Source organism: Girardinichthys multiradiatus, chromosome 22, assembly GCF_021462225.1.
Source record: "Girardinichthys multiradiatus isolate DD_20200921_A chromosome 22, DD_fGirMul_XY1, whole genome shotgun sequence".
Classification (NCBI taxonomy): Eukaryota; Metazoa; Chordata; class Actinopteri; order Cyprinodontiformes; family Goodeidae; genus Girardinichthys; species Girardinichthys multiradiatus.
In genome coordinates this window covers 40,597,440-40,612,734 of record NC_061814.1, presented here as the reverse complement: position 1 = coordinate 40,612,734, position 15,295 = coordinate 40,597,440, and the positions used below count along the sequence as shown (strand labels likewise).

Here is a 15,295-nt window from a genome sequence, read left to right as displayed (position 1 = left end):
GGGGAGAGGGGAGACAGGGCCAACATGGCAGACACCATGAATTTCACATTTCAGGAGAGAAGGATGAGCTTTGACTGGAGGGTCACGTACAGCATAGCACCAGCGGCCCAGCAGGTAGTAGGACAGGGGGTCCTGCGGCTTCAGCTCAATGGCTTTATCCAGATGATCCTGAGAGAGGACACAGAGACACACAGTCGATTCATGAAACAGCTGGTGTTTTCACTGCCTTCTGTCCTGACGTGATCTGTCCTGCTTCACCAACCCACAAGTATTTCACAAACACTTCTCACACGCACACTCCCCCTGCTGTCACAGATCCTCCCTTCTCCATTTCCACTCCCTGGCTCTCTGGAGCTCCATCTCTCTCTCATTCACCTGTCAAGAGCTCTGAAGGTACACAGTGTTTGGGAAAGCTGCTGACAGAAGATAAAATGCTACGTGCTGTTGTTCCATGCTCCTGCTTATGTAAGCAGATGTCTATAGGAGCCAATCCCTCTGCTCTTTACAGAACATCATAGTTGCAATACTCCAGGTCTTTGTACAGTGACTTGCCAAAGAATTCACCCCCCTTGAACTTTTTCACATTTTGCCATCCAACAACCACAAACTTCAATGTATTTCATTGTGATTTTAGGTAATAAACCAACACAAAGTAGAGCAGAAGTGTGAAGTGGAAAGCAAAGGATAAATGGAGTGGTGTGCATTTGTACTAAAGCTATTTTACTTGGATACCCCTAAATAAAATCCACTGCCTTTAGAAGTCATCTGAGTACAGTTGAGACACATAATAATGTGTTAATTCATTTGTATTATGCCTCCATGAGACAACAGTTTCCTTTTCAAGTTTAGATGCAAGTTCTTTGGGGGATGCTTCCACCAGCTTTGCATATAGTCTAAAAAGTTCAATTTTGTTCTCATTGGACGACAGCACCCTCTTCCACATGATTGCATTGCCATCTATGCAGTCTGTGGCCAACTGCAAATTGAGGCAGTAGATTTTATTTAGGGATGTCAGAGTAAAGGGGGCTGAAAAGAAATGGATGCTTTGTATTTGTAAAATAAAAAGTTTAAAAACATTCATCCTTTTCCTTTCTTTTTACAACTTTGCAAGGCGCTGCAGATCTGTGTAGCTCACCTTAAAGATATAACCGTTCTTTATCTTGTTTTGTATTGTGTCATATTCTGCCATGATCCCACACATAACAGCGTACCTGTGAAGACAAAACACAAGAAAGACATCCGTTTTTGTGTAAGCAGCTTTTTATGCCAAGTGTAAAAACATCTAGCAGAAAATAACAAATGCGATTGCCATGTAGACATTCACTAATATTGTGATGACGACTGTGATTCGATGTATTGTGCACATCTAACAGACAAACTGAAGAGTGCTTAGGTAATGATATTTATTATATTAACATAAGATATTACATATAAGCAGTAACTCCAAATGACAAAAATCCACCATTAAAGACTCAGATATAAGGAAATCCTATTCAGCAGCTCTGCCTCCAAGCATTTTTCACTGAATCATAAACAGTCATTAACCAATTAAATTTTCAATTCAATTCAGTCAGTCATTTTCTACCACTTATTCCATAGTGGGTCACGGGGGAGCTGGTGCCTATCTCACGGTGGCGCAGTTGGTAGCACTGTTGCCTTGCAGCAAGAAGGTCCTGGGTTCGATTCCCAGCCTGGGGTCTTTCTGCATGGAGTTTGCATGTTCTCCCCGTGCATGCGTGGGTTCTCACCGGGTACTCCGGCTTCCTCCCACAGTCCAAAGACATGCTTGTTAGGTTAATTGGTCAATCTAAATTGACCTTAGGTGTATGAATGAGTGTGTGCATGGTTGTTTGTGTGTTGCCCTGCGATGGACTGGCGACCTGTCCAGGGTTTACCCCGCCTCTCGCCCATAGACTGCTGGAGATAGGCACCAGCTCCCCCGCGACCCACTATGGAATAAGCGGTAGAAAATGACTGACTGACTGACCTTCAAAAGAGCTGTCTCAGTGGAGTGCCGTTTCTGGAAGCCAGCCTGAAAAGGGTAAAAATCTGGAGCTCACACCTGACTTTCTACAACTTTCTCTAACATTTTACTAAGAAAAGGCAGTTATGAAATCGGACAATAATTAGTAATAGAACTGCCATCAAGATTGGGTTTCTTTAGTCGTGGAGTTACCTCTACGCGTTTAAGACAGGATGGAACGCATCCCTGTGTTAATGAGCGACAACAATGAAGGACCAATGCTGGTGAGACTCCCAGACAAGATGAAAAGAGGTAAATCTCTAAGGTGCAGGATGAAGGTTTCATTTTGACAATAAATGTACCCAAGTCATCAAATGTGATTACTGGAAAACAAATAAGTCCGGGCACTGAGGACCTTCAACATAAGGAAAGGAACTCGGGAAGATTTAAGATTTCAAGTCCATTACCTTATTCACAACATGATTAAGAAATGTGTTGCAGTCATCATCAGAAAACTAACTCGGCATGCTGGGGTGGAGGAGACACAATGTTGTTGATTGTGTCAAATAATACCTTAGGGTTTTTCTTTTTAAGGTAATGAGATTACTGAATAAGAGGATCAAGCCTCTTACCCTACCTCAAAATACGAATAAAGAAGCTCTTTGAAATATTTTGAGATATTTTTGAGAGCATTATTTCATTTAGTTTTTGGGCTTTGACTGCAGTCGCTTACAGTTACAACTAGATAATAAGGCACTTTGTATAAATAAACTTAAATTATCATTTGTTTAGCACAATCTGCTGAAATAAATAATAATAATAATCATCTTTATTGGTCATTGCACATGTACATTACAACTAAATTTGTCCTCTGCATTTAACCCATCCCTTATAGGGAGCAGTGGGCTGCCATTGTGCGGCACCCGGGGAGCATTCTGAGGCTAAGGGTCTTGCTCAGGGACCCAGAGTGGTAATCTGTGGGATACGAACCTGGCCCCTTGTGTCTCCTCTGGAACACAAACCTCCTGTTCTAACCACTAGGGATCTGATACTGTGCACAAAACAGTTGCAAAAATGGAGCTGATTGCACTGCTTTATAAACTTCCCCTAAATGTCTTCTATATTTTGTTTTTGTGAAATATTAAAACTTTTCCTGTATTCCTAGGCTCAAAACTCTTAATCCCAAACTGGGTGACGAGTTAAATTTGTCAACTTTTGACGGATCAAAATTAAACAAAAAGAAAACCTGCTCAGGTGAACTGAGAGAACCACCACTCTCAGTGGAAAGAAAACCACTTAACTGAAAATCAACAATGATAAGTCAAATACTACCTCAAATTACCCTGAAAGACAAACACCAGCAGGTGATCTGTGGGCTACTGCGACTAAAACAACTTGTGTTTATTTTCCCAAGGCAGCGCAGGATGGGCCCACACAGCCACTGGCTGGCGCTCCATGAGTTTACAACCTCACAGCAGAGATACTATCTATCAGTAGTGCTGCCTGGCTTCCAATAAAAACAGGCAGCTGGATGGAAAGGCTTTGAACAGATCTGTCTATCACCTCTGATTAAATGTCTGCCGAAGGTACAGGTAGCCAGAACACAGCTGGTGTATCCTTGGCCTCAGTGTGTTAATTCAAGTTTCAGCTATTTTCACAAGTAGCCCAAAGTTCCCGAAAGAATTTTAGTTTGTATTTAGCAACTTAGTTGTTAATATGTGAATTATTTGTACCGAAAATATAAATAATTTCATTTAGGAAAACAAATTAACTGATTAAGTTTAGGTTTTATATAATGCCCAAAAAGTGATAAAAAAAAAAAGAGATAAATTGGGTAATTCCCAACTTTACATTTTTCTAAAGAACTGAATCTTTATTAGGGTGTCCTGGTTTTCTCTAGAGGTTTTATAAGAGCCAATCAAGGCTATGAATTTTTATCACGAATTTGTAAACATTATTACCAAATAATACCAAGAATCTGTCCTCTTGTCCTGATGAAACTGTTTATTTCATGGTGTGTTCGCCTAAAACAAATAAGTACACTACAGGTCCTTCTCAAAATATTAGCATATTGTGATAAAGTTCATTATTTTCCATAATGTCATGATGAAAATTTAACATTCATATATTTTAGATTCATTGCACACTAACTGAAATATTTCAGGTCTTTTATTGTCTTAATACGGATGATTTTGGCATACAGCTCATGAAAACCCAAAATTCCTATCTCACAAAATTAGCATATCATTAAAAGGGTCTCTAAACGAGCTATGAACCTAATAATCTGAATCAACGAGTTAACTCTAAACACCTGCAAAAGATTCCTGGGGCCTTTAAAACTCCCAGCCTGGTTCATCACTCAAAACCCCAATCATGGGTAAGACTGCCGACCTGACTGCTGTCCAGAAGGCCACTATTGACACCCTCAAGCAAGAGGGTAAGACACAGAAAGAAATTTCTAAACAAATAGGCTGTTCCCAGAGTGCTGTATCAAGGCACCTCAGTGGGAAGTCTGTGGGAAGGAAAAAGTGTGGCAGAAAACGCTGCACAACGAGAAGAGGTGACCGGACCCTGAGGAAGATTGTGGAGAAGGGCCGATTCCAGACCTTGGGGGACCTGCGGAAGCAGTGGACTGAGTCTGGAGTAGAAACATCCAGAGCCACCGTGCACAGGCGTGTGCAGGAAATGGGCTACAGGTGCCGCATTCCCCAGACCTGGGCTACAGAGAAGCAGCACTGGACTGTTGCTCAGTGGTCCAAAGTACTTTTTTCGGATGAAAGCAAATTCTGCATGTCATTCAGAAATCAAGGTGCCAGAGTCTGGAGGAAGACTGGGGAGAAGGAAATGCCAAAATGACAGAAGGCCAGTGTCAAGTACCCACAGTCAGTGATGGTCTGGGGTGCCGTGTCAGCTGCTGGTGTTGGTCCACTGTGTTTTATCAAGGGCAGGGTCAATGCAGCTAGCTATCAGGAGATTTTGGAGCACTTCATGCTTCCATCTGCTGAAAAGCTTTATGGAGATGAAGATTTCATTTTTCAGCACGACCTGGCACCTGCTCACACTGCCAAAACCACTGGTAAATGGTATATTGACCATGGTATCACTGTGCTCAATTGGCCTGCCAACTCTCCTGACCTGAACCCCATAGAGAATCTGTGGGATATTGTGAAGAGAACGTTGAGAGACTCAAGACCCAACACTCTGGATGAGCTAAAGGCCGCTATCGAAGCATCCTGGGCCTCCATAAGACCTCAGCAGTGCCACAGGCTGATTGCCTCCATGCCACGCCGCATTGAAGCAGTCATTTCTGCCAAAGGATTCCCCACCAAGTATTGAGTGCATAATTGTACATGATTATTTGAAGGTTGACGTTTTTTGTATTAAAAACACTTTTATTTTATTGGTCGGATGAAATATGCTAATTTTGTGAGATAGGAATTTTGGGTTTTCATGAGCTGTATGCCACAATCATCCGTATTAAGACAATAAAAGACCTGAAATATTTCAGTTAGTGTGCAATGAATCTAAAATATATGAATGTTAAATTTTCATCATGACATTATGGAAAATAATTAACTTTATCACAATATGCTAATATTTTGAGAAGGACCAGTACATTGCAAACGTTTCTTGTGAAAGACCAACACATAGAAGTGCATGCTTCTGAAGACATGTTTAGCTAGAACAGAACCTGAAAAGTGTCCAGGACGACCACTTGGCTTCATAAAACACATAGTTCATAAACAGAGTCCACCTGTGTGTAACTTGACCTCAGGATAAATCCAGATGTTAGAGATTAGAGGAACAAACAGCATCATGAAGACCAAGGGAACGCAGCAGACAGGTCAGGGAGAAAGTTGTGGAGAAGACCTTTGAAGATCTCACAGATTTTAATGTTCAATCCATCATCTGAGAAAGGGAAAAGTATGGCACAACTGCAAAGAGACACAGCCAAGAGGCTCATGAGTAACTCTGGAGGGGCTGCAGATATCCACAGCTCAGGTGGGAAAATATGTTGATTATTAGTTGTGTGTTTTATAATTCTGGCCTTCATCGAAGAGTGGCAGGAAAAAGTACATGCAGTGTGACTGCAGTTTACCATGTAGGGGACACGGACATGTGGAAGAAGGTGCTCCGGTCAGATGAGACCAACATTGATTTTTTGGCTTCCAATTCAGGCAGATTTAGATTTAAAACCAAGAGGTGGATTTAAAGAAATGAGACAACTATCTTTCAAAACGTAATAAAACAGTGTACAAGTAGTATTAATAGTGAAATAGTTTTTCTTTATGCAAATTTTATTAAAAATGGCATGTCAGACATTTATACCCTCCTCAATAATCAGTGGATGTGTCTTTATTAGCATTAAAGCAATCAAACCTTTCTTTTAATTGCTGAGCAGCTTGCTGCATGTTTCCTCTGGTTTTTTCATGATTTACCTTTGGTGATGAACTTCATGTCTTGGAGGCTGAAAGGCCTCCTTGCCATCACCCTAATCTTTAGCTCCCCTCTCTATCAGATTCAAGTTGGGACTCTTGCTGGGCCACTCCAAAACGTTAAAATACTTCCAGTTAGTTGGAAACATTTAGAGAAATTACTTTAAATTTAAATCAGCAAGGGGTTTGAATGATGTTGAACTGATTCTGCATGACGCATGTTGGAAAGAAAACCCTTTACAAGCTGCAAAAGACAAGAGACTGGGGAGGAGGTTTACCTTCCAGCAGGACAACTAGATGGTTTAGATATCAGTTTGGATCAAAGCATTTTCAATGAGACTAGTCCAGTCCAGGAGTATGCTCTCCATCCAATGTGACAGAGCTTGGGTTGTTGGCAAACATGTCAGCCTCTGCAAAGCTGGTAGATAGTTGCAGATGGAAATGCAGGAAATTCACACCACACTTTTCAGATTTGTATTGGTAAAACCTCTGAAAACCATGTATGATTTTTCTTCAATGTCACAATTATGCTTTAAACAGTAAAGTACATTTAGGTTTGAGGTTGTAACGTGACAAAACATAAAAAAAAGTTCAAGGGGGATAAAAAACCTAAAGAGAAGACTTATATGTTGTGACTCGTCACATCTCTGAGATCTCTGAATAAAATTAGACTTAAACAGGCCCACAGTCAGTTCATGAGCTCAGCTATAGAAACGTTATTCTCAATATTTCCATTTTCTGCATATGATAAATATCTGCCAGCAGCTTGTTATAACATCCTGATGTGACTCAATGCAATAAAGTGGTGATGAGATGAAGACACAAACTGGACCGGCATATCAGAGATGAAAAGTAATCATCACTGGGATCAAGCATTGCCACAGTGGGAAGTGCAGGAGAAACTGGCAAACATCCTCGGTACCACAAGACATATTTTGGCTTGGGCTGACTACATCAAACATGAAGTTGCTTCAAAAACCTTTACGAAGAGGAGCAGAGCAGCTAATTAGCCGTCATCATGTTAAAGTTGTAAGCAGCTGAGCCATGTTTTTAACATGAATACTTGATTGTTACAGTAGTTCAGAGTCATGCAGGGAAAGGACTTTGTGAAGTTCTGCTCTTATGCAACAAATGTTTTGCAGCAGCATGCAGGTATTGGAGAGGCACAGATCGGTGAGGAGTAAGAGATAGGATGTAAAGGCGTAGAGGTGTATTTAGCCTCAGGGCGCCAACTGCTATAGTGTACCCTCTCCTTTTAACTGTGAACTGAAACACTATCTTGCCGGGACTGTCTAATAAGAAAAGGAAAGTATCAGAAGGGGAGGAGTGCAGTCAGAATAAATAACAGGGGAAGATGAGGCAAGGATGGAGCACTTTATTGCGTAATGTTAGAGATGTTATTAGAACATGTGCACTAAGAAATCCCCTAATCTATTGGGCAAAAACAAAGAGCCCAAAGAGACAGGTGCTTAGCGGAAACAGCAGATAGATTTCAGCCTTAAGATCCAAACATGAACAGCTCATTCAAATGCAGCGAGTGCCAGATGGGACTCCAGGCAAAAACCTGTAAAGAAACAGGGCAAGGAACTGCCAAATGTTTCAAGACAGTAGGTAAGGCTATGTAACGTTTGTTGACACAATGAGCTCAGGACAAAACAAAGTGATACTGTTTTCTTTACTGTCTCTCTGTGGTCTCAACTGTCACACAGAACAAGCAGGTGTGACGTTTCTGAATGTAGCATTCCAAGGTTTTCCTCAGTTGCAGAGAACAAAGTTCAGCGGTGGCACTAAAACGGAAAACAGGTTTAATATGAACTGGCTCTCTGCTCTCCACTCCTCAGACTGACTCGGTCTCATTCTGCGTCTTTAATCCACTGGCTTTAGTGCCATCATCAAATCATTAGATTCAGGGATTTACACAGGTTGCATGCAATTCCTTGTAGATTGAGCAATTAGTGTCTTTCACAACTTTTTACACCAAAACCTGCCTAAAAACCTGTTAGAACCATTAGCGGAAAGAATACTTACACTTTATAGCATGCTTATGTGGGTGTACTTTAGTGTGAATTATTAGTTTGTTGTTACCTTGCAATTTTGCTAAAGTGTGCAAGCAAGAAACAGCTGTCTCTGCAACGTTTGGCAGCAAATATGAGGAGAAGAGAAGGACCCGAGATGACCCACTGATCATGCCAAACCTGTTTGTTCCATTGAAGCACTTACAAAAGAGTTCACAAGTCTCGTAGCTTTTTGAAAGAACATCTGAGCTTTATCGGCAAGATGAGACGCAGGAGTGGTGCAAAGCCAGAACAGCAGCAACTTTCACAATTACTGTTCCACTAAGATCATCAAAGCAGGTTTGTTCAGATAGTCCTCCTCACCCAGGCTATTAAGTTGTCAATCACATTCTCTCTATTAACATACGTACATTAAGATCTAATGTCATTTTTACTAACAGCGAAATCTCTGGTGCTTGCTCGCATCTTTCCTACTTGGTAAAAGCCGTTCAGAGCTGGTTAATGTTCTTCCAAAATAAGCTGAGTTTGAATCCTTCCGGGATGCATGGTAATGGCGAGGTTAAAGTCTCTCCATGCATATGGAGGAAAAACAGCTTGGTAAGTAGTTTCAGCGGTGGAGCAGGAAGTGACTTGCAGCGCCGCTAAACAGCACCTGCTAAAGTGTGACAAGCTAAACGGCATTCACAAAAACCGGTGACAAGTTTTCTCACAGCATCTGTGCTCTAAGTAAACAGTTACCTCCAGCATAAACTTCCTTTCAACACCTGGCACCGCTCCACCAGTCCCACCCTCCTCCCTTCTCTGAGCACTGCTCTACCTAATCTGACTCGTCCATTCAAGTTGGACGGTTTTGGTGTTTGATTTCAGAATCTTACTAATTCCATTATTAAAACGAGATTAACCCTTAAGCTTTCCCGAAGTCGTTTCTCTTTATTAACTAAACAAACACAGCTTTGTATTTTGTTTGACATCTCAAGTGCTGTGGCATGAGCATGACCCAAGGCCAGTTGTTAACCAGTGGACTGGGAAAACAAGGCTTCAGTCTCATGGAGGTAGATTTCTGAAAAAAGCTTCATCTGTGACAACAAAAGGAAACTGCATGATCTCAGCAGCAACGGAGATTCATTTCAACAATTTCTGACACACTTTGAATGAGGAAGAACTGATGTTATGTAAACAAGAAAATGATATGCAGCCATGGTACAAAGGGAGTTTAACTACCTACCTGCATTCATAGGAAAAACACAGTACACTGACACCTTTAAGGCTTGTGGAACCACATTTAGCAGCAATAACTCTCACGAGTCATTTTCTCTCTCACTATCACCATCTGTCTCTCACATTGTCATGGACTGATTCCAGGTCACTCATCTTCATACAACATAGCATTAATGAATCAGTTTTTAGACCTTTGCTCCTCACAGATCTATTAACGGCCCACCATTGTATTTAGGGTGTTTTCACACTTGAGGTGTTGAGTCCATTTAATAACAGACTGGCATGTCTCCCTCCTTGGTGTTGTTCGTTTGTGTAGATGTGAACAACTGCACCAGGGTGAGGACCAACTCAACCTTACCAAAACTCCAGAGCAGTTTATTTATGGTGTAAATGTGATCAGACCTCGATCCGACACAGCTACCAGGTGGTTGCTGGAAACGTGAGCCAAATGCCTTCCCTTAGGCAGGTTTGCGTTGCTAAAAATCCAAGGCTACGAATCTATAAAGCCCTATGCAACCTTCCAGATGTCTTCTCAAAATAATTAGCCCATTTTCCAGTGCAGGGATTTTGAGCCATTACACTGGATTTTGAAAGCCCACCTTGTGTTTCGACACAGTTTTACCTGAGTAAATCCAATTTACTAAGTCCACACTTTACTGGATAAAAGGTCCTGGTCTGGAGGTAGGACTTTCAGATTACCCCAGGATTGTTGAGGGCTTGGTTATGCGCTGAGCAAGGATGAAAGGTGGACCCTTTCTTGTATTGTTCTGACGTCCATTCATCAGCTATATTTAAGACCTGTGTGTTGTTGTTTTCTACTTTATACGAGATTCATATTTAAGCGTACTTTTTGTGATTGAGAATGAACCAAAGGAAGGTGGATGATAGGTGGACAGACAAAGAGATCCAAGCTCTTGAGGGTTTTTGCTGATGAAGACATTTAGTGCGACACAGAATGATAGGGTGTATGCCAAAATTACCGCACCCTGCTGGACTGGAGGTGTAGTACAGTTTTCTTTACAACTTCTCCATACATCATTAAGCTGATTTAAATAAATTTTCCAGGTTTACTTTCACTTGTATGTTTCGTATTGTAGAATGGTCGACTTCAGACATCTTGAAAATTACTTTTTAACCCTTCCTAGATTTATGGGCAGCTGCAAAAGTTTCTCTAAGAATATTGCTGATATCTTTTCATCATGGCTTTGTATTAACTGTGAAAACTCCTGTTTCTAGAGAGGTGGTCACCCTTACTGATGATCAATTAATCGGCTGCATCTGATCAGCCCACCTGGGTGTTAATTTCCTTCTCAAATCCTATTCTAGCAGCCAGGGTCTACTTCAGGCGTGTCCAAAGTACAGTCCATGCAACTTTCACTAATATGAAGCATTTTTAAAACCTGCTTTTTGCTTTTAATTTATTTTGATATTAAATAGGGCCACAAATATTAAGTGACTTCACTGAAAAGCAGACTTGGGCATTTATTAAACGTAGCTAAATAAAGCAAGGGTGGGCCATATCAAGTTCTTGTTACTGAAAATACCCACAAAAAAGAAAATCGAGACAAAGATAATCAACCCCAAAAATCAGGACACGATATGCTGTTATTGATTTGTTTTAACGAGTCAAACCTGCGAAACCCTAATTACTTCTCAGATTTACAATTTTTTATGGATCCTTTTCTTCAGAAATCAGACAACTTGGCTTGTTTGATTAAAATATTCTGTGTTTAGTTTATTGTTCAGCAGGTAAAAATTAAAAAAAGGAATAAATAAAACTTTTTTTGCTATTAAAATAAACAAATTATGCAAAAAAGATTTTGAGATTCACATATGATGTAAAAACAAATTCCTTGCTGCTGCATTTAATTGCCATCATATCCCCAAGCACTTAATCTGTGCAGGTTTAAATAACAAATAAATAACGCTTCCACCAACACACAGGAACAGCCACTGTAATATCAGAGCAATATTAATCACCCATGTGATTCCAGCATGTCTAAGCCAAGTTAACCCTGGCTCTGTTTACATTCCTGAAACTGGATGTGATGCTATCAGCTTCATGAGAGAGTGATCTGAGGGACAGAGATGATTAGGAGCATCTTATAAATATGCATGACTGGATAACCTGCAGTCAGAGTTCATGTTTTTACTTATGCCTGCGTTATTTGGTTGAAAAAAAAAAGCTAGTGCTAGTGAGGCAAGTAAAGACGGGACCACCCAGCAAAATGCCAACATTTAAAACTTGGGTTCTGTCCAAGTAAAAATAGAACGAGACCACCGTTTTGTGTAATTTGGTTGTGTATTCTTTTGTGTTTTGTAAAATGTTGCATTTTGCACAGAAAATAAATCCTCTACAAACATCAAGGGCCTCCACACCTGTTCTCAGAGGAAAGTGTTTTTATTTCTATTCTGCTTCACATTAACTTTAAAAGGCTTAAAAGCTTGGCTGCAATAAAAAAAAAAAAATCTACAACATGAATATTGAGAGAACAGCTCAACAGCTAATGAATATTTTTTTCAGGATTATTTTGATTTCAGATGTAATCTCAATTAATCATATCAATCATGGTTCCTTCTGCTGACAAGCTTTATGGAGATGCTGATTTCATTTTCCAGCTGAACAGCTCAGCAGAAGCTCAGGCGGAGCTCCTCCATGCCATGCTGCTTTGCTGCAGTAACTCATGTAAAAGGAGCCCTGACCAAGTACTGAATGTAGATATTGTACAGTACTTAGACATGCTATTCAGTAGGCCAACATTTGTTTTATTAAAAATATTGTTTTATGTAAAATTCGCATTGTCCTAGAAACTGAATTTTTTGTTAGTTCTAAGCCATAATTACCTACAATAACAGAAATAAACAGTTGATATATATTATACTATGTGTAATGAATAAATGTATGGGTTTTACGTTTGTTATTAAATAAATGAAATTGATGATAAATACATGTGCATACCATATTGAAATAACAGTAAAAAGTAATAATCAGCAGAAGGAATGGACAAAAACGTACAAACTTACCACTTATGACTTTCAGCACACTTGGGATTGACTCTTATGGCCTCTTTACCAACTTCTTTACCTGATAGAAAAAAAAAAATAAAAACATGTATTTTTAGGGGTTGCAGTGTGGACGTTTTAGTAGCGAAAAGGTTGCCTGCGTGTTCTCAGGTGTGTGTTCTCAGCATGCAGCCTAATTTTAAATTAAATGTAGAAAACTTGCGGAACGAAGGTTCTCAGTTGACTACAGTGACAAGGAGTGGGTCGATTAGAAGAAAGGGTTACCACTGACCATGTCAGCATGGTTCATCAGAGAGGTAGCTGGCTGTACATCCAACCTAGTGACTCATAAAAGCATCACATAAAAGGAAGAAAAATGAGCTGATTTGCTTCCTTAGTCAGTTCATGGCCCCATTTAGTCCCAACTTAATTCTATTTCGTTAACTTTAATCAAAACATTTTGTATTCAGGTACTTAACCATTCCCTTTCAGTTTGCTTCTCTTGATTAGTTTGATAAATTATGGAGATGGACACACATTAACTGTTCAAATCTCACTTATAAATGAATTAAATCATGTATTATTAACTGTGGTTCTCATTTGTACTCGGGTCAGTTAATGCTAATGAAGTATGAGAAATTTTGACTTATCAAACCAAGGGACTTCATGCTGGTAGATATTAGTTTTTGGAAACACAAAGCCACATTTCTTCACAGGAGATTATGACCAAATTATATAAAATTATTCCAACTTCCTGGCTGCCAAAGCGGGTCCAAAATGACCCAAAGGTGAATATGGAAAGATACGTGGCGAGTAAAAAAAGTCTCTTGGCAAGCAGCTTCTTTTCACACCTGGGTGCAAAATGACTTAAACTGTAAATGTACAAAATGTTGAAGGGGTTTAAGCGACTAGCACCACCAGCACCCAGACCCAGTTGTCTGTACTGGTCAAGCTGCCACTCAATAACAATTTCAGACCAGAACAAAACCTTAATTCAGCATGTTAGCTGTAATCCAGGAAGAGTGGGGAGTTGAAATCCTTCATCGTTGTGTGGAAAATGTCATGTTACCAGCTCTATTAATATCTAAGTGAATGCTGAACATGATGCTCTGTTCTTTAAATACCAGAGTCCTGAAAGCACCTGGCCAGCATTGATGACAGGTACACTGATGAGGAAGGATTAAAGCCCAGAGGAACAGGTCAATCCAGTTTGGACCACAGAAGACTTAGAAATACTCTCTGTTCATTAAAGAAAGAAGGAAAAAAAACATTGCTGTCTATAATAAAAGTTTCAGTGACTAAAAACGGAGGTGACAGGAAAATGTTTCCTTTCGTCATGCATTTGGAAAATAGAATAAAATAGTCTTTATTCATTCAACAGTGGGGAAATTCTCTCATTAACAACAGCACCTAAAATACCTTATCCACACAAAAAATATAGAAATTATATATAAAGAATATAATTAAATATTCTCCTCCTCACATATAAAGCCCTTAATGATCTAGTTCCATCATACATCAGAGATCTGATTGGTCCATATGTTCCTAACAGAGCACTTTGTTCCCAGACTGCAGGTTTACTGGTGGTTCCTAGAGTCTCTAGAAGGAGAATGGGAGGCAGATCCTTTAGTTATCAGGCTCCTCTCCTGTGGAACCAGCTCCCAGTTTTAGTCCGTGAGGCAGACACCCTGTCTACTTTTAAGGCTAGGCTTAAAACTTTCCTTTTTGATAAAGCTTATAGTTAGAGTGGCTTAGATTATCCTGAGCTATCTCTGTAGTTATGCTGCTATAGGTTTAGGCTGCTGGAGGACATAATGACCACTTTCATTGTCTCTGCTACATTTTCATACTACTCTCCAATTTTGCATTATTTGCTGTTATTTCAGCTTTTAACTTTGTTCTCTCTTTTCTCTTCCTAGAAGCTACACCTGGCCTGGCTCTGTGTCTACCTGTGACACCTTTCTGGAGAGGGGCATCGTCCGAGCTTCTGCTGGCAACAACTTAATGCTCACCTTCTACAGATGATCCACATAGCCCTGTCTTTTAGTAGTTAACCCTTTCTCTCTCCTAGACATGGCGATTGACTGAGCTTTTACGGTAACTAATTATATGTGCTCTCTTTCAGACTCTAACCTTGAAAACTGGCTCAGAGTTTATCTGTTCTTTCTTTCTAGATGAAACGACTAAAGGAGCTACATCCATTAACATTTACTTTTCCTTCCCATAGAAAGTACTCCTGGATCAGTGCTTCTTTGTTCTCTTTGTGTCTCTGCTCTGTTCTCTCAAACCCCCAGTCGGTCGTGGCAGATGGCCGCTCACACTGAGCCTGGTTCTGGTTCTGCTGGAGGTTTCTTCCTGTTAAAAGGGAGTTTTTCCTCTCCACTGTCGCTACATGCATGCTCAGTATGAGGGATTGCTACAAAGTCAACGCCAGTGACTGTCCACTGTCTCTACATGCTCATCCAGGAGGAGGGAATGCTGCAAGTCACTGACTGGATGCAATCTGCTGGGTTTCCTTAGACAGAAAAACGTTTTATCCAATTTGAATAAATAACTGAATCTGACTGCACTGTTCAATGATTAGGATTAATTGTATTGTACAGAGGTTGGACAATGAAAGTGAAACACCTGTCATTTTAGTGTGGGAGGTTTCATGGCTA

The 15,295-nt window shown here is 40.2% G+C and overlaps 1 protein-coding gene across 2 annotated transcripts in view; it reads right to left on the bottom strand.

Annotated features, from left to right (window-relative positions):
- LOC124859228 (regulator of microtubule dynamics protein 2) overlaps positions 1-15,295 on the bottom strand; it is a 47,151-nt gene that overhangs the window by 11,107 nt on the left and 20,749 nt on the right. For both annotated transcript variants that reach the window (XM_047351877.1, XM_047351878.1), the window contains 3 exons: positions 12,657-12,717; positions 1,136-1,211; positions 91-168 (listed from right to left, as the gene is read on the bottom strand). In XM_047351877.1, the coding sequence (XP_047207833.1) occupies positions 91-168; positions 1,136-1,211; positions 12,657-12,717 (215 nt within the window). The remainder of the gene's footprint in view (positions 1-90; positions 169-1,135; positions 1,212-12,656; positions 12,718-15,295) is intronic.